At 38.1% G+C, this 27,344-nt stretch overlaps 2 protein-coding genes across 2 annotated transcripts; one reads left to right on the top strand and one right to left on the bottom strand.

The window, feature by feature from the left end:
* Positions 1–550: 550 nt before the first annotated feature.
* On the bottom strand, positions 551–21,697 carry LOC120193997 (helicase protein MOM1-like). Its single transcript, XM_039196401.1, has 13 exons — positions 21,510–21,697; positions 20,532–21,118; positions 19,818–20,346; positions 18,563–18,812; positions 17,894–18,067; positions 16,335–17,253; positions 16,012–16,247; positions 14,872–14,976; positions 5,748–7,226; positions 3,099–5,405; positions 2,289–2,861; positions 1,977–2,202; positions 551–1,560 (listed from the first exon to the last, which is right to left on the bottom strand). Exons 2-13 carry the CDS (start codon positions 20,929–20,931, stop codon positions 857–859), a joined length of 7,902 nt encoding a protein of 2,633 aa, XP_039052332.1. The 5' UTR covers positions 20,932–21,118; positions 21,510–21,697; the 3' UTR covers positions 551–856.
* Positions 21,698–23,511: 1,814 nt separating this feature from the next.
* LOC120194000 (lysM domain receptor-like kinase 4) lies at positions 23,512–25,539 on the top strand. The gene has a single exon (XM_039196403.1). The coding sequence runs from the start codon at positions 23,553–23,555 to the stop codon at positions 25,413–25,415; it is 1,863 nt and encodes a 620-aa protein (XP_039052334.1). The 5' UTR covers positions 23,512–23,552; the 3' UTR covers positions 25,416–25,539.
* Positions 25,540–27,344: the final 1,805 nt, after the last annotated feature.

Raw genomic sequence — 27,344 nt, 5'->3', positions numbered from 1 at the left:
CATTATGCTGCTCTGTCCCCAACAGATTCAATAAAAAATCCCGGTTTGTTTTAATTCAAGTGTGTAAAAGAGAGTCAATAAAAGCAACAACATTATCTTTACTAGTGTCTCTGTTCTTAAATTGGTTCACATTGAAGAATGTATTATCTCAGTTTACGAGTAAAAAAAAATCTGATTTTGAACAATTGTTAGGCATTGTATCTAAAAAGCTTCAGATTAATTTTCAAAAGCATAGCAAGGTGCACGTAACATATAAAGCTGATGTAGAATTATTTTGGAATTTATTTGATTCGATGGATGCCTCTCAACTTTTAAAGCGGCATTTACCAAAATTGGAAACCAATTGAATATTTTTTGTCAGGAACGAAGACAAACTCTATTTGGATATGTACTACGTGCAAATGTTAAGGCAGACTCGTTTTTTAATGAGTTTATTTTCGAGAGAATATGTTGTATGTATATGACGAGGTTCTTCAGTCTTCACAGCCTGCAGTTTACGCCGTGTAAGAAGGCCTTCTATCATCATCAAGTTTAGACGGCACTAAGAAAATAATAAAGGTATCAAATTCGTCAAATATGGAAGGTCCACTTAGACCTAAGCACATCCATCCAATCGGAATTTGGTTCGTAGGTCAGGGATGCGACTGATTTGGTCCGCTGCTCCAATAAGAGCAAAATTGGCAACTGAAAGAATACATGTTGCAAAATTAGATAAACATTCATTCAGCCCCCATATCCAATTCCCACATCAATTAGTAGCCCCACTTGACTCAAAAAAAAAAAACAAACTAATTGGATTGAACACTGCACTATAGTTGGATCCAAGTTAAAGGATATCACATCCTAATGGCTATGGTTAGTCATCATCAGATAAACAAATAATGTCGGTTGCTCCTCCACTTTGCTGTGCTGACCATGACTGACTGCTAGGCATGTCAGGTTCCCTATGTAACCTCGTAGCCGACCTTGAACTACTATTTGGCAACAAAAAGCCTGGGGGATTTGCATTGGCACCTGATGGATTGTGTACGTCCATTAAAACATCCAATGATGGTAAACGAGGGTTTGGCGGAGCTGTGAAACGTCTGGAAATTTCATGTTGGGTCCTACCAGATTGGCTTGAACTTGATGCCTGCATGTGTGCAAGGGGGTTCGACTGGTGCAATGACATAGAAGCTGCAGGATGGTTACTATGTGCCGGCTGACTTGACATTCCACCAGAATGCAATGGGATACTACTTGGGGAAATGGACGACGAAGGCCTAAATGACTGTAAATGTGGGGCAGGAGCACGAATTTCAGAGCCTGTTTGAAGGTTTCTTGTGGAAGAAGAGATTGTACTGATATGAGGACGTCTAGTCGGAGTGCCTGAGAATAATGCCAAAGGGTTAACAACTTGCAGAGGTGGACCCATGGTGTGTGCATTGACTACAGCAGATGGAACAGTTGGCATGCTAGAAGCTGAACTGGTTGAAGGGAGACCAGAAGCAGTGGAATGCTGTTGTACCACCTGTTGCGATGAAAGTTGAAACAGCTGCTGCAAGAAACTAGAATTTGCCTCTGCCAGAAGGGGGGAACTAGTCAGTCAGTTTGAATAATGAAACATTGCAGAAAGGCAAATCATATTGCACGCATGCATACAAGGCATACATATTGGTCTGTTTCGTTTGCTTTTTTTATAGCAGTAATTTCTTGAACATATTGACAATAGTCTATCTGCCTGAAGGCGCGCACAGAGTAAAATGAAATCTCTTTAAATTTGAAATATGACAAGCAACGGTAAAAAATGCCTCTAAATTTTCTCAAGTGACTAAAACTATGCCATGTCCTACAAAAGATAATAGATCTGTGATTGATCAGGTACCCTAATCTGACCAAGCAGCAATGCATGAAATAAAAAATAATGAGATAATTGGTATAATACTATATTCTTATACTGAACTCTGTTAAAACTGCCAAGTAAATGTAAGATTCACCTTGCATTGCTCCCTTTGAACCAGATACCCTATTATCCATACATTTAGATCTGAAAGCCTCAGCCAAGATCTTATTCAAGAGAACCTTACTGTAATTTGCATCAAGCTCCTTTATCTGGAGAAGAAATTCTGCTTCTTTCTCCTCATGTTTAACATCATACTTTCTATGAATCTGACCTACAACCTCCTCAATCTCCTTGTCACATTTCAATTTCAGTTGCAGCTTCTGCTCAAAAGAGGTGAATTTTTCAGCAGAAAGTAAACTATATATCCCTCTGAGTAGATAAGCAAACAAGTAAACAGAACACTAACCGTGTCTTCATAAACCTTGTTGGTTTGCTCTTTTTCCTTCATTATTCTTTCCATTTCATTTTGAAGTGGATCATGATAAAAGGTTACAGGCATCCGAGATGAAACAGCAGGTGCAGTCCACAAGGGAAGGCCATTAGAAACAGAAGGGACTGAAGCTGTCCTTGTTTCTGAAGCCTGCATCACAAGCCCATCAATAACACCATCAATCGATGAATCCAGAGGCTGCAAGACATCTTGATCGGAGAGCTCAATATGGTATGCTACTGGTTGCCTTGGAGCCTGAGAACTTTGGTTGGAAGTTTGGCCTTCATTGTTTGATGGATGTTCAACTGGACTAGAAAAAGGTAGATCAGGAGGAGAAAGGTTAGAAGTTGATTCAGAGGATCTCAGCTGCTGCATTTGCTCTGAAACTTCCACAACAGTGGCATCAGGATTGGACATGTTGCAAGTAACATCAATGGCACCAGTACATGTTGAAATTTCAGCTGCCTGAGAAGCATTTTGCATTTCATTGTTTGCAATGCATCTTGCATGCACTTCAGAGGAAGCATATGGAAGAGAATTGACATTAGCCTGCCCAAATAAGAATATAAGATACTTTTACTGGATTGGCAGCTCACCATAGCAGGATATTGAAAGTATGATCTCTCTAAATCTGAACTTGATATATATTACTTTATTGTTATATTTAGCTTTACTTTTTGGTGTGAAATGACAACTTAAGGAACTTCTATCAATAAAAATAGCCCAGAATGTTAGTCCAAAAATAATCTGAACTTGATATAAATAAAACCTAAATATCTTACATACCAGATCAGATGACGGTTCTCGGAGTTCAGATTCCCTATTCATAGAGCATAGTCCACCATCCTGCTGGTCATTTTCACTGGGATATGTTCCATCATTCTCCCTTTGAACATTACCACCCTTGAGGACTTCACTAGGAGCAGTTTCAGGTTCTGCCAAAGGAAACTCTTTAGCAGGCATAGAACATGCGGCTGTACCATGTTCCCCGTTCATAGTACATTGTACACTATCCTGCTGATTATTTTCAATGGGACTTGTACCATCATTCACCCTTTGAACATTACCACCCTTGAGGACTTCACTAAGAGCAGTATCAGGTTCTGCGAAAGGGACATCTCCAGCAGGCATAGAACATGCAGCTGTATCATGTTCCCTGTTCATAGTGCATGGTACACTATCTTGTTGGTCATTTTCAATGGGACTTGTTCCATCATTCACCCTTTGAACATTACCACCTTTGAGGACTTCGCTAGGAACAGTTTCAGGTTCTGCCAAAGGAAACTCTTTAGCCGGCATAGAACATGCGGCTGTATCATGTTCCCTGTTCGTAGTACTTTGTACACTATCCTGCTGATCATTTTTAATGGGACTTGTTCCATGATTCACCCTTTGAACATTATCACCCTTGAGGACTTCACTAAGAGTAGTATCAGGTTCTGCGGAAGGGACCTCTTCAGCAGGCATAGAACATGCAGCTGTATCATGTTCCCTGTTCATAGTGCAACGTGGACTATCCTGCTGGTCATTTTCACTGGGACTTGTTCCATCATTCTCCCTTTGAACATTACCACCCTTGAGGACTTCACTAGGAGCAGTTTCAGGTTCTGCCAAAGGAAACTCTTTAGCCGGCATAGAACATGCGACTGTATCATGTTCCCTGTTCATAGTACATTGTACACTATCCTGCTGATCATTTTTAATGGGACTTGTTCCATCATTCACTCTTTGAACATTATACCCCTTCAGGACTTCACTAAGAGCAGTGTCAGGTTCTGCGGAAGGGACCTCTTCAGCAGGCATAGAACATGCAGCTGTATCATGTTCCCTGTTCATAGTGCAACGTAGACTATCCTGATGGTCTATTTCACTGGGACTTGTTCCATCATTCTTCCTTTGAACATTACCACCCTTGAGGACTTCACTAGGAGCAGTTTCAGGTTCTGCCAAAGGAAACTCTTTAGCAGGCATAGAACATGCGGCTGTATCATGTTCCCTGTTCATAGTGCATTGTACATTATCCTGCTGATCATTTTCAATCAGACTTGTTCCATCATTCACCCTTTGAACATTACCAACCTTGAGCACTTCACTAAGAGCAGCATCAGGTTCTGCCAAAGGGACCTCTTCAGCAGGCATAGAAAATGCATCTGTATCATGTACCCTGTTCATAGTGCATCGTACACTATCCTGTTGGTCATTTTCAATGGGACTTGTTCCATCATTCACCCTTTGAACATTACCACCTTTGAGGACTTCGCTAGGAACAGTTTCAGGTTCTGCCAAAGGAAACTCTTTAGCCGGCATAGAACATGCGACTGTATCATGTTCCCTGTTCATAGAACATTGTACACTATCCTGCTGATCATTTTTAATGGGACTTGTTCCATCATTCACCCTTTGAACATTATCACCCTTGAGGACTTCACTAAGAGCAGTATCAGGTTCTGCGGAAGGGACCTCTTCAGCAGGCATAGAACATGCAGCTGTATCATGTTCCCTGTTCATAGTGCAACGTAGACTATCCTGCTGGTCATTTTCACTGGGACTTGTTCCATCATTCTCCCTTTGAACATTACCACCCTTGACTTCACTAGGAGCAGTTTCAGGTTCTGTCAAAGGAAACTCTTTAGCAGGCATAGAACATGCGGCTGTATCATGTTCCCTGTTCATAGTGCATTGTACATTATCCTGCTGATCATTTTCAATCGGACTTGTTCCATCATTCACCCTTTGAACATTACCAACCTTGAGCACTTCACTAAGAGCAGCATCAGGTTCTGCCAAAGGGACTTCTTCAGCAGGAATAGAAAATGCAGATGTATCATGTACCCCGTTCATAGTGCATCGTACACTATACTGTTGGTCATTTTCAATGGGACTTGTTCCATCATTCACCCTTTGAACATTACCACCCTTGAGGACTTCACTAGGAGCAGTTTCAGGTTCTGCCAAAGGAAACTCTTTAGCAGGCATAGAATATGCGGCTGTATCATGTTCCCTGTTCATAGTGCATTGTACACTATCCTGCTGTTCATTTTCAATGGGACTTGTTCCATCATTCACCCTTTGAACATTACCACCCTTGAGGACTTCACTAAGAGCAGTATCAAGTTCTGCCAAAGGGACCTCTTCAGCGGGCATAGACCATGCAGCTGTATCATGTTCCCTGTTCATAGTGCATCGTACACTATCCTGTTGGTCATTTTCATTGGGACTTATTCCATCATTCGCCCTTTGAACATCACCACCCTCGAGGAGTTCACTAGGAGCAGTTTCAGGGTCTGCCAAAGGGACCTCTTCAACAGGCATAGAACATACAGCTGTATTAGGTATCTGTTTCCTCTTCATAGTGCATAGTACACTATCCTGCTGGTCATTTGCATTGGGACTTGTTCCATCATTCACCCTTTGAACATCACCACCCTCGAGGACTTCACTAGGAGCAGTTTCAGGTTCTGCCAAAGGGACCTCTTCAGCAGGCATAGAACATGCAGCTGTATCAGGTATTTGTTCTTTGGACACAGAGGGTTTTGTGCAGACAATAATATCTATTCCATCACAGGAAGTTGCAATCTCAGATACACTCTTTGGAATTTCTTCATGAGGCACATTCAATGTGGCTTCACCGGGATTCTGTTTCTCAAATGAACAATTAGCAGACATGATATTCCCTTGACCTTCAGTAGAATATATAGCTTCTGGCCTACACAAGGGAAGCTCACTGTCAGCAGTGTTTATTGTGGTTCCACCAGGAATTTCTTCAGAGGAAGGTACCAAAAATGATGGCAAACTCTCATAACCTTCCCCAGAACTGACACTCTTAGGAGCTCCCAAATGAACCTCACCATCAAAACCGTTTAATACAGCTCCATTAGGAATTTTTTCAGATGAAAGTGCTTCTGCTAAGACAAGATTCTCCTTACCTTCACCAGAATTGGCAACCACGGGTTCTCTCAAAGGAACAGCCCCATCCACTTTGTTTAAATTGGATTCATCATGAATTGCTACAAATGAAGACGGTTCTAATGAGAAAAAGTTCTCTCGGCCTTCACTAGTAATGATAGTTCCTGATTCTCTCAAGTTCTCCCCAGCAACATTTCTTAATGTGCTTTTATCAGAAAATTCTTCAGATGATGGTGCTAGCAATGAGGGTGCTTCCATAGATACAAGATTCTTCATAACATCAGGTGACTTCAACTCGACATAAGCCCAGTGCTCAACTGAATCGACCCAACGAGTCTTTCTTTCTTGAATATTAATTCTTGCTGCCACTTGTAATGCCTCAAGATCCTTAAGATGTGTCTCCATCCATTGTTCTAGTTCATCAAACTCCCTCGCATATTCAGCATCCAAATTCTTGAGCTTGTCAGTCCTTGTTGAGACATTACTATGCATACAGATAACCGCTGCTTCTGTTCTTTTCTTATTCTCAAGTTGTGACTTTTTTCCCTCATACTTCTGGATAAATTGCTCCATTTCTTGCTTATGTTTATCAATTTGTTTTTTCATCAGCTTATCACACTTTTTCTGAATTTTTTTGATGCTTTTTAGAACATCTCTTTTTGCCAATTGAATTTCTGGGGCAACTCCGGACTCTGAAATGGTTTGTATATCAGAACCCTCTCGAAAACCCGACAAATCTTCAATCTTAGCTTTTTTGTTTTGCTGGTATGATGTTGCATCAGAATGATCTCTTTCAACAGCTTTACGTGATAGTCCAGAAGCTTTAGGAGAGTTTGGGACCTTCAAATACCCTGTACGGTATAGAAACATTCTCTTCAGACACCGCAGCATTGAATAAACATACTCTGCGTCTTCTTTCCTGCAGGTAAAACCTAGATGCTGCTTTGCAAGTGCAACTGATTCTTTATGATCAAGTTTCTGATTCAAAAAAGCCGAAGCACTCCAACACTGAATGCACAGAGACCGGAAGAATGAGACGTTAAAGAACCAGAATATCATTAATGCAAGCTTAAATATATGTGCCATGCAACAGAAAAGATTTTAGAAATCTAGAATATAATTTTCACAACAAAAAATCTAGAATATCTAATAAAAGGTTATGCCAAAAATGCAGCCCTGGTACACATACAACATCCCAATAATTTGCTCAATGTTTCTCATTAATAATTTTATTCATCAAAGTGAACTCATATACATAATATATTAATAAATAAATTCATACAAGGAGGTTTATATCAACGAATGAATGGAGGGAATACAGATACAGACCTATCAGCTCTATAGAAATACTTGATATAAATCTAAACTATTTTTAAAGATTGAACCTCAAGTATCAAGTCATTCATCTAAATTATATACCCTGTCGTACTTTATTGAGTGGATCACTAGAAATTCAGCAGCTAAATCTTGACAGAACATTTTCAGTGCTGGCTCTAAATAAAAAGAAAACGACTTTATTTTTATTTTTTTGATAGGAATAGGAGGTCTCAATAACAACCTCCCTCAAAGTTGGCTCTTATGAAGAGACAACTAATTGGAGGAGGAGAAGAGACCTCAATTTATTAATTAACCTGAATTACATAAGATACAAAATGCACTCAAACCATTTGAGAGTTCATCTGCTTTATTGAGAGTTCTCACCATTTGACATCAAGAGTAAACAACAAAAAACGTTCCCAGAATGTTGCAAACAAAATAAAAACTTTCTCACAGATTTGACGACACGAAGTACAAACTCATCAACTCGGTATACTATCAGAACAATCACCACAAAATCTAAAACTGATTCAAGCATATAAAAATCCAGGTATGAAAGATGCATGATCCTGCGTCCTAAGCAAGGGTTTCTGTATGAACAGGACTTCCATAATATCTGCTTTTTTTTTTTTTTTGATAGAAAGGCCCCATTAAAATCCTCCTTCAATCCCTCCATGTTATGAGAGTAACATGAAGGAACAACGAAGGAGGAAAAGAGAGCCAAGAAAACTTTTATTCATAATAACCAGATTACAAGCTTGAACAAACTCCTACACTTCCAACGGAAGAACATAAAACTTAACACAGACATTCAACAAAACAGGGAGGAACAATTCCTGTTAAACAACACAACTATAACCAAAATCACCCTATCCCATCTTTAGCAAGTTTATCAGCTTCCCAGTTTGCCGCCCTTGAAGTATGCCTAAACATAATATCCTTTCCAATCAAAAGTGAAATTATATCCTTCACCAAGGATAGATGCAAATGAGGGGTTAAACCCGGATTCTGAATCCACTTCAGAGCGTTAGACGAGTCTGATTCCAAGATAACTCTTTGATTTGCGACAAAATCCAACTCCTCCATAAGACAAATCCCTCTTTTGATAGCCAACAGTTCAGCCAAAATAGGAGGACCACCCCCTACTGCTTCAGAAAACCACTGAAGCAATTGACCCCTACTATCTCGAAACAGACCACCAATACCTCCTTTTTCCCACCCCGAAACCATCGCTCCATCAACATTTAACTTTAGGAACCCCTCCGGTGGAGGAACCCAGCAAGCAGGTTGAGAGCAAACCGTTCTTGATCTACCAATCGAGTCAGCAATTTTCAAGTCACCTACTAGAGAATCTAGAGGAATACCCGCATCCTTGAAATGAGCACTGAACCAGGAAGCCACTCTGAATCTAACAATGAAAGATAATCTGACCAAATCCAGCTTGCCTTTCTGAAAGATAATCTCATTTCTACACTTCCATACTGACCACATCACTGCCCTAGGAATGAATCTCCAAATCAAAGAGTTAGTCATTAAATCGTCCCACAAAATTAGAAATTCCATTGTACACTTTGGAGTCACCAATGACACATCCCACATTTTCAAGAAGGAGGACCACAGACCCCACACAACCCTACAATGCAGAAACAGATGAGAAACTGATTCCACCTCCCTACCACACAGAACACAACGTTGGTCAACAATCTCTGCAACACCTCTCTTAACTAACTCCTCTTTAACCGGTACTCTATGTTGTACTAGCTGCCAGACAAACAATTCCACCCTTGGAGGAGCTAAACCAGACCAAATAATCTTATCCCAATTCACTTGATTTTGCTCAGAGTCCCGTTGTACATAAAAAGCTTTTATACAAGATTTAGCTGTAAAATTTCCTTCACCATTCCCTAACCAAATCCAACAATCATCTGCACTGGGAAAGGAGAGGTATTATTCAACATAGAAATCAATTGCATCCACTGTTCTACTTCCCAATCAGCCAAATTCCTTCTCATTTGGATGTCCCACACCCAACCCGAAGCATTCTGTTCCCTAAACTCTTCACTTTACCCGATTTATTAATTGAGAGAACATAAAGTCTAGGAAACAATGATTTGAGGGGAACATCACCCAACCATACATCATTCCAAAACTGCACATCTTCCCCTTTCCCCGCCTTCAATCGCATATTCCTTTTAAGACATTCTCCAAAATCATCACTATTGAAAAAGTTTTTCACCACACCTTTCCAAATCCAAGATGCACGAGCTGGCACCGAATTCCCCAAAATAATAGATTTGGGATCCAAATTGTAGGCGGCACAAATCACTTTCTTCCACCAAGAATTCTTTTCAGAAGTAAACTTCCAAACCCTTTTCCTAATAAAGCTCGGTTCAAAAGTGCTAGATTAGGGACCCCTAGACCCCCCATAAATCTTGGTTTAGAGATCGACTTCCAATTGACCCAATGGATTTTCTTCTTATCAATCGTATCCCCCCACAGAAATGAAGCCATAATAGAGTTAAGTTTGAGTATCACCGTAGCTGGGATTCTGAACATAGACATAAAATAGACCGGAAGAGAGCATAGTACCGATTTGACCAAAACCACTCTTCCCGCTACCGATAGAGAATTAGCTATCCAACCAGTCAATTTAGCGTTAAATCTCGCCACTATCGGATCCCACATAGCAGTCGAATTCCTCTTGTACCCCAGAGGCAGACCTAAATATTCAGATGGAAGATATCCAACCGAGCAGCCAATAACTTCAGCCCAATTAGTTAGCTCCCCTTCTTCAACATTGATTCCAAAAATCCTGCTTTTACCTAGATTTAACTTCAGCCCCACCAGAAGTTCATAAATCAGTAACACTCTTCTAATATTCCTCAACTCACGAATGGAACCTTTGCTGAAAATTATAAGATCATCCGCAAATTGAAGGTGTGACAACTTGAATGCTCGGTCCTGCAGTCCTAACTCGAACCCCGAAAACAATCCCATATCTACTGCTTTAGATAACAGTAAATGCAACAATTCCGTAGCCAAATTGAAAAGCATAGGTGAAAGTGAACAGCCCTGTCTTAAACCTCTGGCTATATGAAATTTCTCCGTTGGCGATCCATTTAACAAGACCGAAATCTCAGCAGTTGAAATGCACTGGAACATCCACGACCTCCACTTTTCTCCAAACCCCATTTTACTCATAATCTGAATCAAAATTTTCCAATCTACCGAATCATAAGCTCTCATAAAATCCACCTTGAAAACTACTCCCTTCAGCCCTCTCTTCCTCCAAAAATCAATACTCTCATTTGCAATGAAAGAGCAATCCAAGATATTCCTCCCCGGAATAAAAGCGAATTGGGACTGACTTATAATATCGTTGAGATACAAACTCAATCTTCTAGCTAAGACCTTAGAGATGACTTTATAAAGCCCTCCCACTAGGCTAATTGGCCTAAACTCTTCCAATCCCTCCGGATTTGCCTTCTTTGGAATAAGAGAAATGAAGGAGAAGTTAACCTCCGGCTCCCAAACCTTTCCCACGTAGAAATCCCTAAAAAACCTCATCATATCATCCTTCAAATTAGGCCAGAACTTCTTAAAAAATCCTAAGTTTAGACCATCCGGACCCGGAGCTTTGTTGATATCTGAATGAGAAATAGCTTCCCAAACTTCCTCTTCAGAAAAAGGCTTCTCCAAGGCTAAACGCTGACCTTCGGACAACTTGAGAAAATCCAGATTTAATTCCTCTGCCTCCAGGGTGTTTGTTTGATTATACAACCCCTTGAAAAACTCCACCACTGAAGCTTTTACTGACCTTGGGTCTTCAACAATTTCACCATCAACTTTGATAGCTTTTATGTAGTTTATCCTCCCTCTAATTGCTGCACTCTGATGGAAAAACCTTGTGTTCTTATCTCCCTCCAATCTCCATTTCAATCTAGACTTTTGCATCCAAATTGATTCTTCCTTTTTTTGTAACTCCCATAATTCTCTCTTTGCTTCAACAATAGAATTCATTGACACCAAAGAAGACCCTTGTTGCAATTTTAATTCCATATCCTGTATCTCAGTCTCCAAGGTTCTGATTCTGCTTGGTAATTGGAGAAAACCCTTACCAGCCCAATTTATTGCAACATCCTTCACCCGGCTAAGAGTTTTGGAAATGGGTCTCGAGTTTTCCTGTGTACCCCGATTGAACAGTTCTTTTGTCAACAGTTCACTAAACCCTTCCTCCTCCAACATATAATTAAACAATCTAAACGGCTTTGGCCCCCAATTGCACTCCCTATTCTCCAGCAGAATGATATTGTGATCAGAAATGGACCTAGGCTGCAGATTTTGATTGATCATTGGGAATTGCGAGAAAAAACTATGATCAACTAAAAACCGATCCAATCTCTCAAAGGTGGGAACTTCCCTGTTATTACACCACGTGAACTGACCTCCCACTAAGGGTAAATCGATTAGATTTGCCTTAGATACAAAATCTCGAAAAATATTCATCAACGTCAAATTCACATCACCACCCCTTTTCTCTTCCTTCGTCAAAAAGGCATTAAAATCCCCACCTAAACAAACTGGGCAGTCCACCTGTTCCAGAAAGGAGAGTAATTCCCTGAAAAATGGCTCTTTATCAGCCTCCACACTTGGACCATAAACATTTATGAAACAACAATGGTTTGTCATACCATCCAACCAACCCTTTAACGCCACAAATCTAGTTCGGATGACCGTATCCTTCACCACAAATACCTTCTGATTCCACATTGTTATTAGGCCACCAGCAGAACCTACAGCAGGCACAACTGCCCACCCATTAAGGATTTTGCCTCCCATTTTCCTACCTAACATAGTGCTAACAATTTCCAATTTGGATTCTTGCAAAAATAAGATAGTTGGTTTTTTCTCCTCTACAAATCTCCTAATGGCACGTGCTTTAACCTTCCTACCCAGACCCCTAACATTCCAACACATAATGGACCATTCTACCATCAAAAGCATTTTATGACCATACCCCCTAAACCAACTACCACCCCTCAATTATCTCTATCCTTCACCAAAGGGACAACTTTGGTCAGGAATTCCTTTTCTCCGCCTTTAAACTTTACCCCCAATAAATTGGCTACTGTCCAGCACTCCATTGCTTCTGTCCTCCTCTGATTCTTTTCTCCTGCTCCAATACCATCATCCATACCATCACAACTTTTGGCAGCCCTCCTCCTAGCATAAACTTTATTCTGATATCCTCTCTCGACATTATTACCCGATACACTCCCCCCCAAAGGTCTTCGCATTGATAGCGGCACAACCCCATTCTGCATACCATATCCAACCTGTGTATCTGAAATTGAAGGCTCAGACTTCTTACCATTCTTCTTTGGTGATGAACTAAACTGTTCAGGCCCAAATACTTCCCTCCTTCCCATGTTGTAAATAAGCCCATCCTCTTGAACAACTTTATCTTTCCCCGAGGAGTCTCCTTGCAAGCTGGCCACCTTTTTACCCCCATCAGAAAAAGTCCCTGACACAGTCTGCTTGCTGCAACCTTCTCCTAGTACTGTCCCCTCGATACAAAGGTCAACCTTTGAACTTTCCTCGGCTTCAGCGCAATTTTTCAAACTCCCCTCGTTCATTGGTCCACCTCCCTTTGAAGAATCTCGGACCCACTCTTCAACCCTGCTTCTAGAGTCTGACATCTGCTGAGAATTAACCTGCCCTTGCAGACCACCTCGATTCTCCCCTTTGCTCCCCTCGGACGAATCCCTCTCCCAAGGAATCACTGTTCCTCCTTGAGAACCATCTTCATCGACCCTTTCATCATCTTCCCCTTCCTCAAGCTCAGGGAAGAAATCATCACTGCTTTCTACCTTAATCTTGATAGTAAAGGACCTTCCAAGTGTATTAAAAATGACATATGGAGGGATGTCAAACGGACTTTCAACTCTTAATAACATCTGAGCCACCCTGCAGTCGACTCTTTGAGCTGTCTGTTCTTGAATCTTCACTAATTTGCCCCATCTCGATGCCAAACTAGTAAAAAAAGAAACTGACCAGCAGTTTAATGGAACGCCCGTCATGGATACTGAGCAGTAAGGTAATGGAACACCCTTCTCTTCGATCACCGGCTCCAACCTTTCAAACCAAAAGGACAAAACTTCCCATTTATCTTCTATAGCTGCTTCCTTCTCCTCCACCGACCGGAAAACTACCAAACATGCATTTCTCGCATAACCCCATCTAACTACCTTAACATTGATTCCCTCTGTTCTCAATGCCCTTTGCACAAACTCAACCTCAAATATCCTTTTAACGATGCCTGTTAATGAAGTCCTCAGCCATGCTCTTTCCTCCAAAGGAATGAAGAAATCCATGTCGTTCTTCTCCTCTCTCCTGTCCCCAAGGTTTCTGGATTGCTGACCCTCATCTTTTTTCACACCTACTACCGTATCCTTATATGTTCTGCCATCCTGGAACCTGTTCATCATCTCCTTCTTCCTGGCCTCAACCACTCGGCTAGCTGCATGTGGCCTTTTCGTAACCTCGACACCTGCACCTCCAGCCTCCACTACTCTATTGCGATTCACGTTCCTCGGACCACTACTCCTCCTATATTTCGCAAAAGATACTAATATCCTCCTCCCATCAACAAGGGCGTTGTTCATCTTCTCCTTCGCAGCAATCAAATCCTCCTTACTCGCAAAATGCACAAAAGCAAACGTCTTGTTCTTGTAGTTGGGTCTGCTATTAACAAACGGTATAAAAACTTTAATCACCTTACCAAAACGGCTAAAACGATCCCACAATACCCTCCTATGCACTCGCCTACTAAGATTATCAACGAAAGCAACCCACGATCCTCCTACAGCTCCTAAAGCAGACATTTTGGATAATATTTTGGTGAGGGGACCTCAAATCGACAACAGTATTGTAACTTGACAAATTTGTATGTGGTTATAGATTTTTGCAATGTCCATAACATGGAAATCAAGATCCTCCATAATATCTGCTTGCAGTACAAAGATATAATCGCAAATCCTACAGAAGCTGTCTAGAGAAGGATGAATGGACAAATTTGAAGCCAAATTGCTTGAAATTTGAAGAAAATGGTACAATTGTAAATTTCACAAAAGCTGTCTATGACAAAGATGATTGGGCATCAAAAATTGACGTCAAATTACATGAAACATGAAAAAAAAGGCAAGCATAAATAAAAGCACAACTTTATCCTCTAGTACGTAGATGACTGCCTAACACAATCAATCAAGCATATAAAAGATGCAATCATCCACAAAAGCAGTATGAACTAAAGAAAATATGAGAACGAATATCTAACCAGAGAAATTTGAAATGCCTGCAAAATGGTTGCTGGTTCTCTATTGACCACATGGTTATTCATTATGTATTCAAGAAATCTTTCAACCATGGCCTTGACATCCTCCTGCAACATAAAGAAAATGGACCATACCGCAGACTGTTAAAAATACCTTGTTCACATAATAGTAAGGCCTTAATGTAAAACCATGGCAGAGAAAGAGAAGTACAGGTCCACCGACAAACAAAGTGCATATGAAATATTTATAATCACTAGCCCCTTATATTCGAAAAAATAGAAAAGGATCCCTTTTTCCACCATATATCCAGGGGAAACTGACAACCAGGGTAACTTGTCCACAAATGTGATGCTAAACCATGCAATATCGCAAAACCCTAACAAAGTAACTTTTTCCATTTTTAGTTACATTAAGAAAAATATGAAAAAAGTGGAACTTGAATGATCTATTTTACTCAGTCAGGCATGTTTTCTAAGGAAATAATAGACAATAGCCACTGCAATTCAAGATAGAGTATTTTGGGGAATTATAAATAGTAACCAGTTTTTTGCTGCCTATTATTGTTCTTCCTTGTCTTTCATTCCATACTGAGAGCGAACCCAATCTTAACAAAAACATATACTAAAATCTCTAAGTTAAATATCCCCCTCCTGCTAAAACCCTTAGTTTTGATTTCTTTTCATTCTAGTAAACAAAATAGGCATTTGTTATGAACCTTGCGATCTTGTGTTTCGGATCAATAGTTCAGCTCGTCAAGGGGGAGACTGAAACCTTTCAGCTCATCAATGGGAGACTGAAACCTCAGGACTTATTAAAAGATAGACCAAGATCATTTTAGGGTTTTGATGAAAACTCTAACTTAGGTTCATACGTCCTTTTAAGGATGGACCAGTTTCGTTACTTAAAAATTATTCTTAAAAGCAAACTTAATCAACTTAAATAAAAAAACATAATTAATAAACCTAAGGAAAGAAATAAAAAATCATAACTTACGCCTTAAATACAGAATCAAAATTAATTAATGGCCTCTCCTAAAATAGACGTGGTTCATAACAACACTATAGACTGACAAGATAAAGAACTAACAGCAAGATCTGAACCCGTTTAAATTTAATCCTCCCAGTGGTAAATAAGGTACATACTCTGAGATGCAGAACTTCACAAAGTTTTGCTATTTGTGGCCTCAAAAGAACATGGAGATTCTTTTGTGAGTCGCACTGTTTTCTTCTGCTCTCCCAATCAATCATTTTAAGAGCTGGTATTTTTGAGATACTATTGGGATAATCAAGTGAGGTAGAGGTCACGTGAATTTTATCACTCCCAGAAGCTATTGATCTACTGAAAGTAGTAAAATCATATGCTGAGGTTCCTGAGCTTCCTGCAAAAAATAAGATAGAGATAGAGTTAGGAAAGAGAAGTCTCTTCTACGAATACTGCACTTGATTGCATTTACATTGCTCATCACCTTCCCTGTCCCCAGTAGCCAATTTCCCCTCTTGTAGCACAGCTTTTGGAGAGGGATTATCAATTCCATCGCTGACAAGCTTCTTGTGTCTCTTTGCAGCTTCAGTGCTTTCAGCCTCAGGTGTTTTTGGAAAATCATCAACATATTGAACCCTTTTCCGATTCCTCTGAGAATTAGTAGAATACTTCCACCTAGGACACTTTCCCTTCAAAAGCTTTGTCCAAAATGTGTGTGGTGGATATTCATTCATCACTTGAACTTTCAGCTCACCAAACAATGGCATTTCTGTCCTATACATTCCTTGATTTTGTTTTGCTTGTAAAATTAGGGACAACCTGCTCGTATTGTCTATACCAGTTTGATGCAGTATGGTTGAAAATTCTTGAATCACATCTTTTAAATGTGATTGCTGAGACAAGGAAATTGCATCCAGCCTTGAAATATCGTGAAAATTTTCCAATTGACTGAATAGGTACGAAGCCCCCCATTTAAGCAGCATGTGACTAGTACTGGGGCTTAAATTCACTATGTTGTTATCAATTGTCTTATCTTGTTTTGAAAAAATCAAAAGTTTTTCCTCCACGGTAAATGATGAATACAAGCGTAATACTTTAATTTGCTCAAACTGAGAATCAAAGGTTATCCTCTGCAGGGCTCTTAGATCGTTCACTGGACTCCAGTCACTTCCAAATATTATCACAGTACCAACTGCAGATAACTTGATGCTGGGAAGACAGGCACGAGTTTCTAGTAGAAAGACAAATCTATCCCTCTCATTATTGAATCTATTCAAAGCAGATTGCTTCTTTGAAGGGATGACACCATTATCAACACGTTCATAAGAATCTATACCATATCTTTGACGCAGAAAGTCATCCAAAATATCTCCAATCAAATCCCTTCCAGAACCACCAATGTACTGCCAATCAAACAATCTATATCAGAAACATTAAATAGCAAAATCTGTTTCTGCATGACAAATATTAAATACGCATATATAGTTTGGCCCAGCAGGAGTTTCATCAGAAAATGCAGCCGAAAATACAAGTTTTCCAACAGCTGTATTAAAATTCCCACTGAATTTGTCAATAAGTTTCTCACGGCAGCTTTCCTTGAAATGTCAAATTAGTGATTTCAACTTTAGCCTCTAGAAGCTCATATTAAACTTGTGCAAAATATAAAATTTCATGCGCAAAACCTGGTTTGCCACTTCTGCTTATAGGAGCAGGAATGCTGCTCCAATAGGCAAACAACTACTACTTTTTACATGTTCAACAAGCATCGAACCTTTTTCTTTCTTTTTTTTGCCACCTGTCAAAGCTGCAAGATGGTGTGGCAGATATAAAACTTGAACTTATAGAACCAAGGGAATTTAATTCATCTGCTTTTCTCAAACTCATAAATGATTATAATGACCCCAGTTATAAAAATATTTACACAACCATTTCATGTACATTAATCACTTTATCATCATGAGCTATAAAATATCAAAAAATCTACAGCATTCTTAATATAACTATATACAATTGATTTAAAGTAAATTTCAAAGAAAAATGTACCTGGTAAAGAATAAGCACTTTTAACTCTCGTTTCCTGATCTCCCAAAGCATAGCATCAAGAAGTTGTAATTTGCCACTTGATTTTATTCCAACCTCCAAAAATTCAACCTCTTGAAGGCCTTTAGTGAGCAACGTTTTAAGTGATTGATCCAAATAATAGGGATGATCACAACACTGTCAAGAATTACCATCAAAGCAAGATATTAACCCATAATATGATGTCATAATAGTAATTTCTACACATCTTACTCATACTAATACAAATATTACGAAAAGAGGTCAATGAAACTCATCTAACACGCAAGAGAATAAAAGATAAACAAGTTGATTATTATGCTTTTGAAAATAACAAATAAATAAAATAATTTTTGAACCATGACCATTCCATCCCAAAAATATTTGCATTCCGAGATTTTTCCAAAAGCATCATCAGATTAATGACTCCAGAAGGATGACCTTAGTATAATGAGTCCAAAATTTGTAAGATTATAGTTGAAACATAACCTAAACATAATTTCTGCCATACTGCAGGCAAACACAGAATGCCAGGAAAGCAGCATGAATATTTTGATTTATTAGAAGATTTGATATCAAAGTTATAAATTAAGAAAAAAGAGCCCAAATCTCACATAATCATGTGATTGAAGCAAAAAGTGCAATAAACTCAACCTTTCGGCTAGAGACAAGAATGTTACGGAGAACCCCACAAGCATCGGTCTTTGAATGTGAGCACAGAGAGAGAGAATTTGAAAGTATAGTAAAACAATACTTCTCTAGCTGCACATTGGATAAGAGTACAGGAACCCAGTACTCCAGAAACCTAGATGATTCTGGCTTGCACTCATAAGCAACATACTTTGCCAACCTCTCCTCCATATTAGAAGAGCAAATCTCCTGCTTTTTTGAATTGCAGTCAACCCTGCAAGATAAAGAGATATATTTTAAAGAAAATATATATACTTTATCGATTTTAGAACTAAAGAAGACCAAATCATGATAAAATTATGTGCCAAATACTCAAGTAATGAAGGCAAACCCAAGATGTTGTAAATGCAAGCTAAAAAGTACTCATAAAAGAGGCTTCAAATTGCTACGAGTTCTTTTTCTAGTTAGTAATAAACATGGGCAGAGCATTGAGAGAGACAATTTGATTTTCAATTGCAACTACTTGATAATCAAATGACCAGATATTTTTTTCCAAAATTCAAAATTTTAGCTGCCAATATCTCAAATTGTATCTCTGGTAGTAGACATGGGGGATTTATTTTGCTTTAATTAGCTCAAGTCTAATTTAGTTACAATGAACAATATTAATTAGGAAAATTTCTTACTAAGCAAAAAGTTCAGATTAAATAAAACAAAAGCTGGTACCATACAAATCATTCACTAGAAGTTCTGAAAACCTTCTCAAGGGGAGCCCGGAGCCCTGATATCCATCCAATTCTAGGATCATTGCAAGGACTCAACCAGAATCTAATGTATATTTCTTCTCTTTTTTATCATATAAGTTTTGATACAGAACCAGAAACTTGTCCAGCTCTATGAAGCCCTTCTTCTTCTGTTTTGGTATTTAATAAACCTCACCCATTAAAAAATAAATAAAGCCCAACCAGTTGGAACCAAAATTCATCAAGCAGCTAAGCACTTAAATTCCTGGGCTGTCACATGCACCAGTGACAAACACCAACATGCATCACGTTCCAAACTCAGATAATCCCCACATCTTACAGATTAAACCAGGAAAAATCCAATTCCTTTCCCTCTTGCTTAGGAATAAGCATCCCAATAACCTTAATATCAAGCTTATATGCTCCAAAATATGTCTAGCAAATGGCCATTAATCATTTAAGTTTGATGAATTGACTGAAATAAATAAATCAAAAAATCCTGTTGAATTACCATCCAACTAATAATAAATCAGTACCTTTGCCTTTCGGAATACATTCCACATGTCTCGGTGATTTTTTTTCTTTTGCAACCAGATGCAAATGGAGTTCCAACCCCAGTGAAGGTGTCAATATCATTACTCGACATTTTTGGAGAAGCAACAGAATCAATGTATACATCATGACCTTTCCTTTCAGAAGGCATGAATTTTGGAACCATCTCCACACTGATATCACAATCAAGGACCCCTCCAGGCACGATGGAGTTTACCAACTGTGGACTTTGCAGATCTTTAAGTGTGGTTGTTTCAGCATCATCATTCTTTTCTCCTGCGACCAAAACATTCTGAGACATTTGTGGATCACCCCCATTAGAAGACATATTTTTGCAGCTATTCTTTTGGTTAGTGGGAAACAATTTATGCTCATCATTTCTTTTAAGTTCTTCCTCAGCAAGTTGACTTGTACTTGTCGCCATAGTCCTTTCACGAGTTCTCTTGGTGAATTCTTCTAAAACGTCCTCCTCCCTCCTTTCACTGTCAGTTCCATTCAGATCATTGCAACTATCTACAGAACAAGCAGAACTCTCAAAGAATGATACATTTAATCAAACAAAAAAACTACTTAAAAGAAATATCTTAAATCAACATCCAAACTACAGAAGATAATTTCATTTACAGATGATATAAGCAAATCAGTGAAATCACAAACAGTATAACACAAGGTCCCATGTGTATTACTCCTCACAATACCTGTTCCATCAACTTTCTTGGGTTGTTTCGTAAACAATGCTCTATAGGAACGAGCATCCCTTCTCTTCTTCTGTGTCTCTTCAGCTTGCACATCTTTTTGCTTAATTTTGTTAACTTCCACAGTTTGCATTGTCAATTGTTTCAAGATCTTCTCTTTTTTCTCTTTCTTCCTTAACATATTCAACACATCCGGGCTCTTATCAGACCTCTTTGATCCTGAAGAAGATGAGGAGGAGGAAATCTCACCCCTATCAGATTTTGTCAAAGGACTAGCGTTCTCTTTTTTCTTCTCAACCCGCTCACTTTTTCCCTTAGCTGGAGGAGTCATTGAATTCAAATTTTCAGTCTGCTTCTCAAGAAGCTCCAACTTCCGCATACCAGAAGAATTTGTCAGAGTCATGTTTTCCTTAGATAGGGTTTCCCTAGGTGACCTCCTAACATCAGATGTTTCTGCTGTAGCAGCCCACGGATACACTGACTTTTTACCACTATTTTAACCTCCTTTCAAATCATTATTTTCATCATCCTTAGCTTTCCTACTAGACGACCGAGTACCATTCACCACACCTTCAATGCAAATAAAAGATCTGAAAACAACAGTGCATAGAGAATGAAGCAGAAACTCACAATTAATTCACATCAAAAGCCAATATATTCACAACATCAGGCTTGATAGTTGACCGTATTACTATAAAATATGATTCTAGAAAGTATGCATTGACTCGGACGAACATGGAAAGCAACCGTATATGGAAGAAAAAAGTTACTAGTAGTAGTACCAAGACAATCAGAAGAATGTCACAGCTTTGAACCCTAAAATGTAAAACCTAACTCAAGCCACCAATACAGTCGATAAACAAGAATGACCATCAATTACACACAAATTTAGTAATTCCAAATCAATCGCAAGCGTCTCAAACTAAAACCCAGACAAACTCGACCAGAGTGATTTTCCATGATAGATAAGTACGGACTTACCTGCACGCAAATCTAGTGGTGAAATGTTTCCTCAATAAACCTTTTTCCCTTTTTCCGTTTAATGTTTGTTTAGGTTTTCACAGAAGCAATTTGGTTAGCAAGTCAAACCGATTCCTTCCCCCAAGAAAACGAGTGAAAAAGAAGGCCTCCTCACGATGTTTTTGCGGAGATTGGAATGCGGTTTTCCTGTCAAAGTTTAAAGAGTATCATTATCACATTTGGAAAAGACAATGACATTCATTTGTGGTGAGACTTGGGCCAATTTGTTAGAATAATCCTTTTTCTAATTTTAATAAAAATAACTCCCAAATAAAATTATTGACAAAAATGGTATTACTTTCAATAAAGATGCATTTTAATATAAATATATTTTAGGATAAATTACGCATTTAATACTTAAACTATTAATTTTAGTCTGTTTTAATATCTAAAATTTTAATTTTTTCAAAACTTAACATTAGATTTTGAATATGATTTTAAAATGAAATAAAAACTAAACTTTATATATGATTTTAAAAAAATTAAAAATTCAGATACTAAAACAAATCAAAACTGATAATTTAAATATTAAACACGTAATTTATCCTATATTTTGAAAAAAAAAACATTTTTATATAGAGATTTTTTTATTTATTCGGACATAATAATCTAAATATGTATTTATTAAGTGATTAAAGATAAGATATATATATATATATATATATATATATTATTGTTGTCTAGTTCGGGCTCATATTTGTACTCATACAATTGTGTATATTCGATAAATATTGCAACGTGTGTACCTCTTTAAATAAAAGTCTTACAATTTGTTATCTATTATTTTCATTTCTTTCATTTTAACCTTGAATAACATCGAAGTAAAAAACCCCGTCTAGATAATTTGTCATATAGACAAAAACACATAAATTAAAATGAACCTTTGAAAATCGTTTTACTACATCTTTATTAAAGTGTGTTATTTTAGTCAACAGTATTGATTGTGTCTCATTTAAATAAAAAATCAAAAATGATAATTCTGTAAAATTACATGAGATTTGAGTATATAAATAATTTTTAAATTAAATTATAATATTTTTTATTCACACCCCGACGAGGACTATTAATGGTGTCGTGCATAACATTGTCTTACCTATTTTGTTGCCGCCACTAATTTGACTATTTTCTTGAATTATGATTATCCTACTTGTTTGCTTGCTCAAGTTACACCAAACGCCAATTTTTGTTAATAGTATTTCTTAAATTAATTTTGTTGATAGTATTAGAGTTACTTTAAAAATATTAAATCATAACAAAAATAAATTATACATGTTATATAAATTTATTAATTAAAATAAAAAATATTAATTATATTTTACAATTTATATTAATATATTTTAAATAAAATCAAATTCAGTCAAATTGTATTTAAATGTTGTGTTTATTACTTATACAATATTTAACTAATTTGGCGTAATGATTAAATATTAATTCTTTTTATAGAGATCTCATAGTTGAATCTATTTTATAGCAAAATATTTGTCTCTTTGTAATTGATAAATGACCAGAACGATTTTTTAACGCCAAAGTACAAACGCTCGAATCAGCTCTTGGAAATGTCTTGCATCTCTTCTCAATGAACATGGATCAATTTTTTCATTTTTCAAATAGAGAGACCAAAATGCAATCCAAGATATAGTACAGGGACTTGTATGGTGAACTTTCAAGAGGAACTTTAACTGCAGATTGGTGAAAATGATGGTCTACCTAAAAATAAAAATAAAAACAAAAGCGGGATGGATGATCAATAAACAACAAGAAGAAAAGAACCAAAAAATTCGTTATGGTATCATTTTTTCATTGAATTTCCGGTTGGCCCTTAGCTCTTAGGCCGGCAGTTTAATTTGATTCCAAATCTGATTACCTTTTTCTTTTTTTTTCGTTTGTAGGTTCGGTATTATATAGAGCCATTGATTTGTTTCAATCATTTCATCTCAACTCCTTTTTTCCGAAGTGCTGCCTTAAACACTTGACAGAGATGTCACATATTTTTTAGCAGCAGGAATGATTTATCTCTTGTTTCTCATCTGGATAACTGTCAGTTTAAGCTTTGCTGAACAATTTTATGATCCATCTGATTGTTCTTCCGATACCAGTCATCCAGGCTCAAGGTACACCTGCGATTCTGTCCGACAATCATGCAGAACATACTTAGTCTACAGAGCCAACCAACATTTTGGACTGCAAAAACTGGTGAATATCTCTGCTTTGTTTCGGATCAACCCTGACGAGTTGCTTCACTTGAACAACATAGCTTCACCCTCGGAAACTCTGAAACCAGGTAGAGAGGTTCTTCTCCCTATAACCTGTTTGTGTTCTGGACAGTACTTTCAGGCTGGTTTAAACTACACAGTTCCTGAGAGAACATCGATCTCAGAGATTGCTTGTGGGGTTTTCGAAGGTTTATCGAAATCGTTAACGCTGCTCCGGGAAAATCCATCTCAAGGGAATGATGTTGAGCTTGGTGGTAAGCTTCTTGTTCCTTTGAGATGTTCCTGTCCTGATAATTTCACTGGTGTTAATCAAGTGAAATATCTTGTGACATACCCTCTCCTGGAAGGAGATGGAATAATCCCATTAAGCATGAAGTTTAGCATCTCTGTCCATGATTTATTAGCAGCTAACCATTTGGAACCTAAGTCCACTGTTTTTCCCAATACAACTGTTTTAGTTCCTTTGAAATCAGATCCTTCAATTAACTTCAATATACCAGATTCTCCACCCCCAACCCCAGGTTTTCTTCCCACCGCCACAGTTGAAAAAACAAAGAACACAAAGTTGAAGAACCTGTATATTGCAGGATCAATTGTTGGGTTTTTGCTGGTTACGGTTGCATTGCTTGCTTGTGGGCTGTATGTGAAGGCCTTGAAGAAATGGAAGGGAGAGAGACTACAGTCTTTTACAGATAGAAACTCTGTGCTCTCTGGCTCAACAGCTCGAAGCTCTCCTCTATCGGGACAAACCGGTAGAAGCTCGACCAATTCTTGTTTATCTCCTGATCTTCTAGCTGGGATTAAATTTTCTTTGTACAACTATGGCATAGATGATATAAAAAGGGTTACAAATGACTTCAATGAAGATACCAATAAGATTGGTGAGCAAGTCTACAAGGGGTTGATTGACAATGAAAGTGTAATGATCAAGCAGATGAAATTTGAAGATATCCGCCGGGTTATAGATATGCATTCTAAGATCAATCACGTTAACATTGTGAATCTCCATGGTGTTTGTTATGGTGAAAATGACTTTACCTGGTCGTATCTGGTTTTTGAATTCCCTGCCAATGGCTGTTTAAGGGATTGTTTATCAGATCAGGCTCATCGTCTCGACTGGAGTCGAAGGACTCAAATTGCTTTCGATGTAGCAACCGTTCTTCATTATTTACATTATTGTATTTTCCCTTCGTATGCTCATATGAGCGTGAATAGCAGGAATATATATGTGACATCGAAATGGAGGGCGAAACTAGCAAATATTGGATCGACTCTTGCTGTCACCTCATCAACAAGGAATGAAAACGCCGATACCGTTGACGGATTGGTCATTCCGGAGTACCCCATGACCAGACCGGCTTCGTTGAAAGTGGATATTTTTGCATTCGGGGTAGTTTTGCTTGAGCTCATTTCAGGGAATGACGCTACAAAAGGAACTTTGTTGAAAGATTCAATTGGATTTTTGGGAGGGGGGGAAAATGAAGGAGGTTGTTTTGAACAATTGAGGAGCTTCATCGATCCATGTCTGAAAGATGAATATCTACTAGCTGAAGCTTTATGCTTAGCAGTTCTAGCCAAGGCTTGCATAGAGGATGACCCTCTCAGAAGGCCATCCATGGATGATATCCTCAAAGTTCTTGGAAGAATGGTGTGATATTATTTCAAAACTCTATACTTTTTTAAATTTGTGCTTTCATATAAAGCAAGTATTGATGTTGATAGATATATTTTGAGCATATATCTCATTATCTTGAGGATATAAAGAGATAGAAAATAAAGAAGTGATTTGATGTTGAATTTAGAATCTAATGTTAATCAGAATTAAAATGATGTCATTTATTATATGCTTGATTGACTTAAATAATGTCTTAATATTGTACGAACGAAATTATCACAGCGATTGAAATTATCACATTGATTGAAATTATCACAGTGATTAAACTAATCGTTATTATTATTAGAGATTACGAGTTATGGCTGCAAACATTCATAATAAATACTATTTTATAATCACTTTGATTTAATAAAAAATAATGTCTTAATATTCAGTAAAATTACCCAGCAACAATTATACTATAAAACAAAATTTTAATTTTGTATTAAATATACATATAAATATAATAAAGTATTGTGTTAATAAAATAACTAAATATGTTAGCATATATTTTTTAGATGCAATATTCCCAAACCATAGAAGCTTTAACATACAAGAAACATCAATCAAAGAGAAAGACATTTAGTTTTTTTTTTAAATGAAACTGACTATTTATTGACTGATAAAGGAGTACATGTGCAATCAATGAAAAAGAGAAAACTAAAGAGACATGGGCCAACTGTCTGGCATTAGTGGCAACCAAAACGCCCCAAAAGGGACCTAAAACATTCAAGGGACAAAATAAAAAAATAATGAAGAGTCGGTTGTTCTGCTGCAGAAAGATGGACAAAACTTGAAGAAGAGTTGCAACGAGAGAACAAAAGAAAGATCGAGCCTTACGCACGATAACCAAACGGACAGTCACATCTATGGTGGATCGAGAGACCTGTGATCTGACACCACCAAATCTTCAGCACCTAGAGGAGCTTCTTCTACCCAATATCGGTCTGGTTGGCTGAGTGTCACTGTCGCCAGATAGTGAGCAACTCTGTTTGTATGGCGGGTAACGAAGGAGAATCAACATGCATGAAGATTTCTCGGAAGTTCCTTGGCTTCCTTAATGATCGGGCTTATCTCGAAGAGATCAGGTAGATATGATTCAAGCTTATTGATTACCATCTTTGAGTCGCCTTCAACACTTACTCTTGAAAAACTAATGTCTCGAGCGAAGGAAACCGTATGCACCGCAGCCATTGCTTCTGCTCCAAACGCCAAGATAGGTCTTTTATTTCGTTTCCTACAAGTGCCCATTACAAGCCCCTCAGAATTCCTTGCTACTATACATGTTGAGATATGTTCATGTACGTGAGTTAGAGTCCTCATACTTATCATGCATGTAAGCTAAGAAATGATGATGGATGTGGTTAACCATCATATGAAGTTGTTAGGAAATAGATTTAAGGTTGTTAGAGTTTGTTATAAGTATGTTATAAATGTAAGTGTAATAGAGAAGTATGGCAAGTTGATTCAATAAGAATGTTTTTCTTGTTCATTTCTAGTATTTCCATTGCTGCAGTTTACTGCATTGCTTAACATGGTATCATTCGTCGGACGTTTCTGAGGTTCTCATGCGTGCTGTGCTAAACTCTCGATCATGGAGGTTCATGCTGGAAAGACTTTCACAAACAAGAAGGTTAACATCATCCTTGATGAAGCTAATTTCCTGTTGTGGAAGCAACAAATTTTGTTGATTGTTCGCAGTTATCTGCTAGAACGATTATTAACCGGAGTGGTGTGTCCTCCTCCTACAACAGTTGAGGATGAGAATGGCGATACGGTGGCAAATGAGCTGCATGAGGAATTTGTTGCACAAGATAGTGCACTAGCTTCTTGGCTACTGTCCACGATCAGCCCGCATTTGATGTCCCAGTTTGTTAGAGCGAAGACGGCGGTGCCTGTCTGGAGCAAGGTGCTGTAGTTCTTTGCAAA

Source organism: Hibiscus syriacus, unplaced genomic scaffold (assembly GCF_006381635.1).
Source record: "Hibiscus syriacus cultivar Baekdansim isolate YM2019G1 unplaced genomic scaffold, ASM638163v2 tig00116997_pilon, whole genome shotgun sequence".
In the NCBI taxonomy this organism is placed as follows: domain Eukaryota; kingdom Viridiplantae; phylum Streptophyta; class Magnoliopsida; order Malvales; family Malvaceae; genus Hibiscus; species Hibiscus syriacus.
The sequence above is the reverse complement of the archived record's forward strand: the minus strand, read 5'-3'. Positions and strand labels throughout refer to the sequence as shown.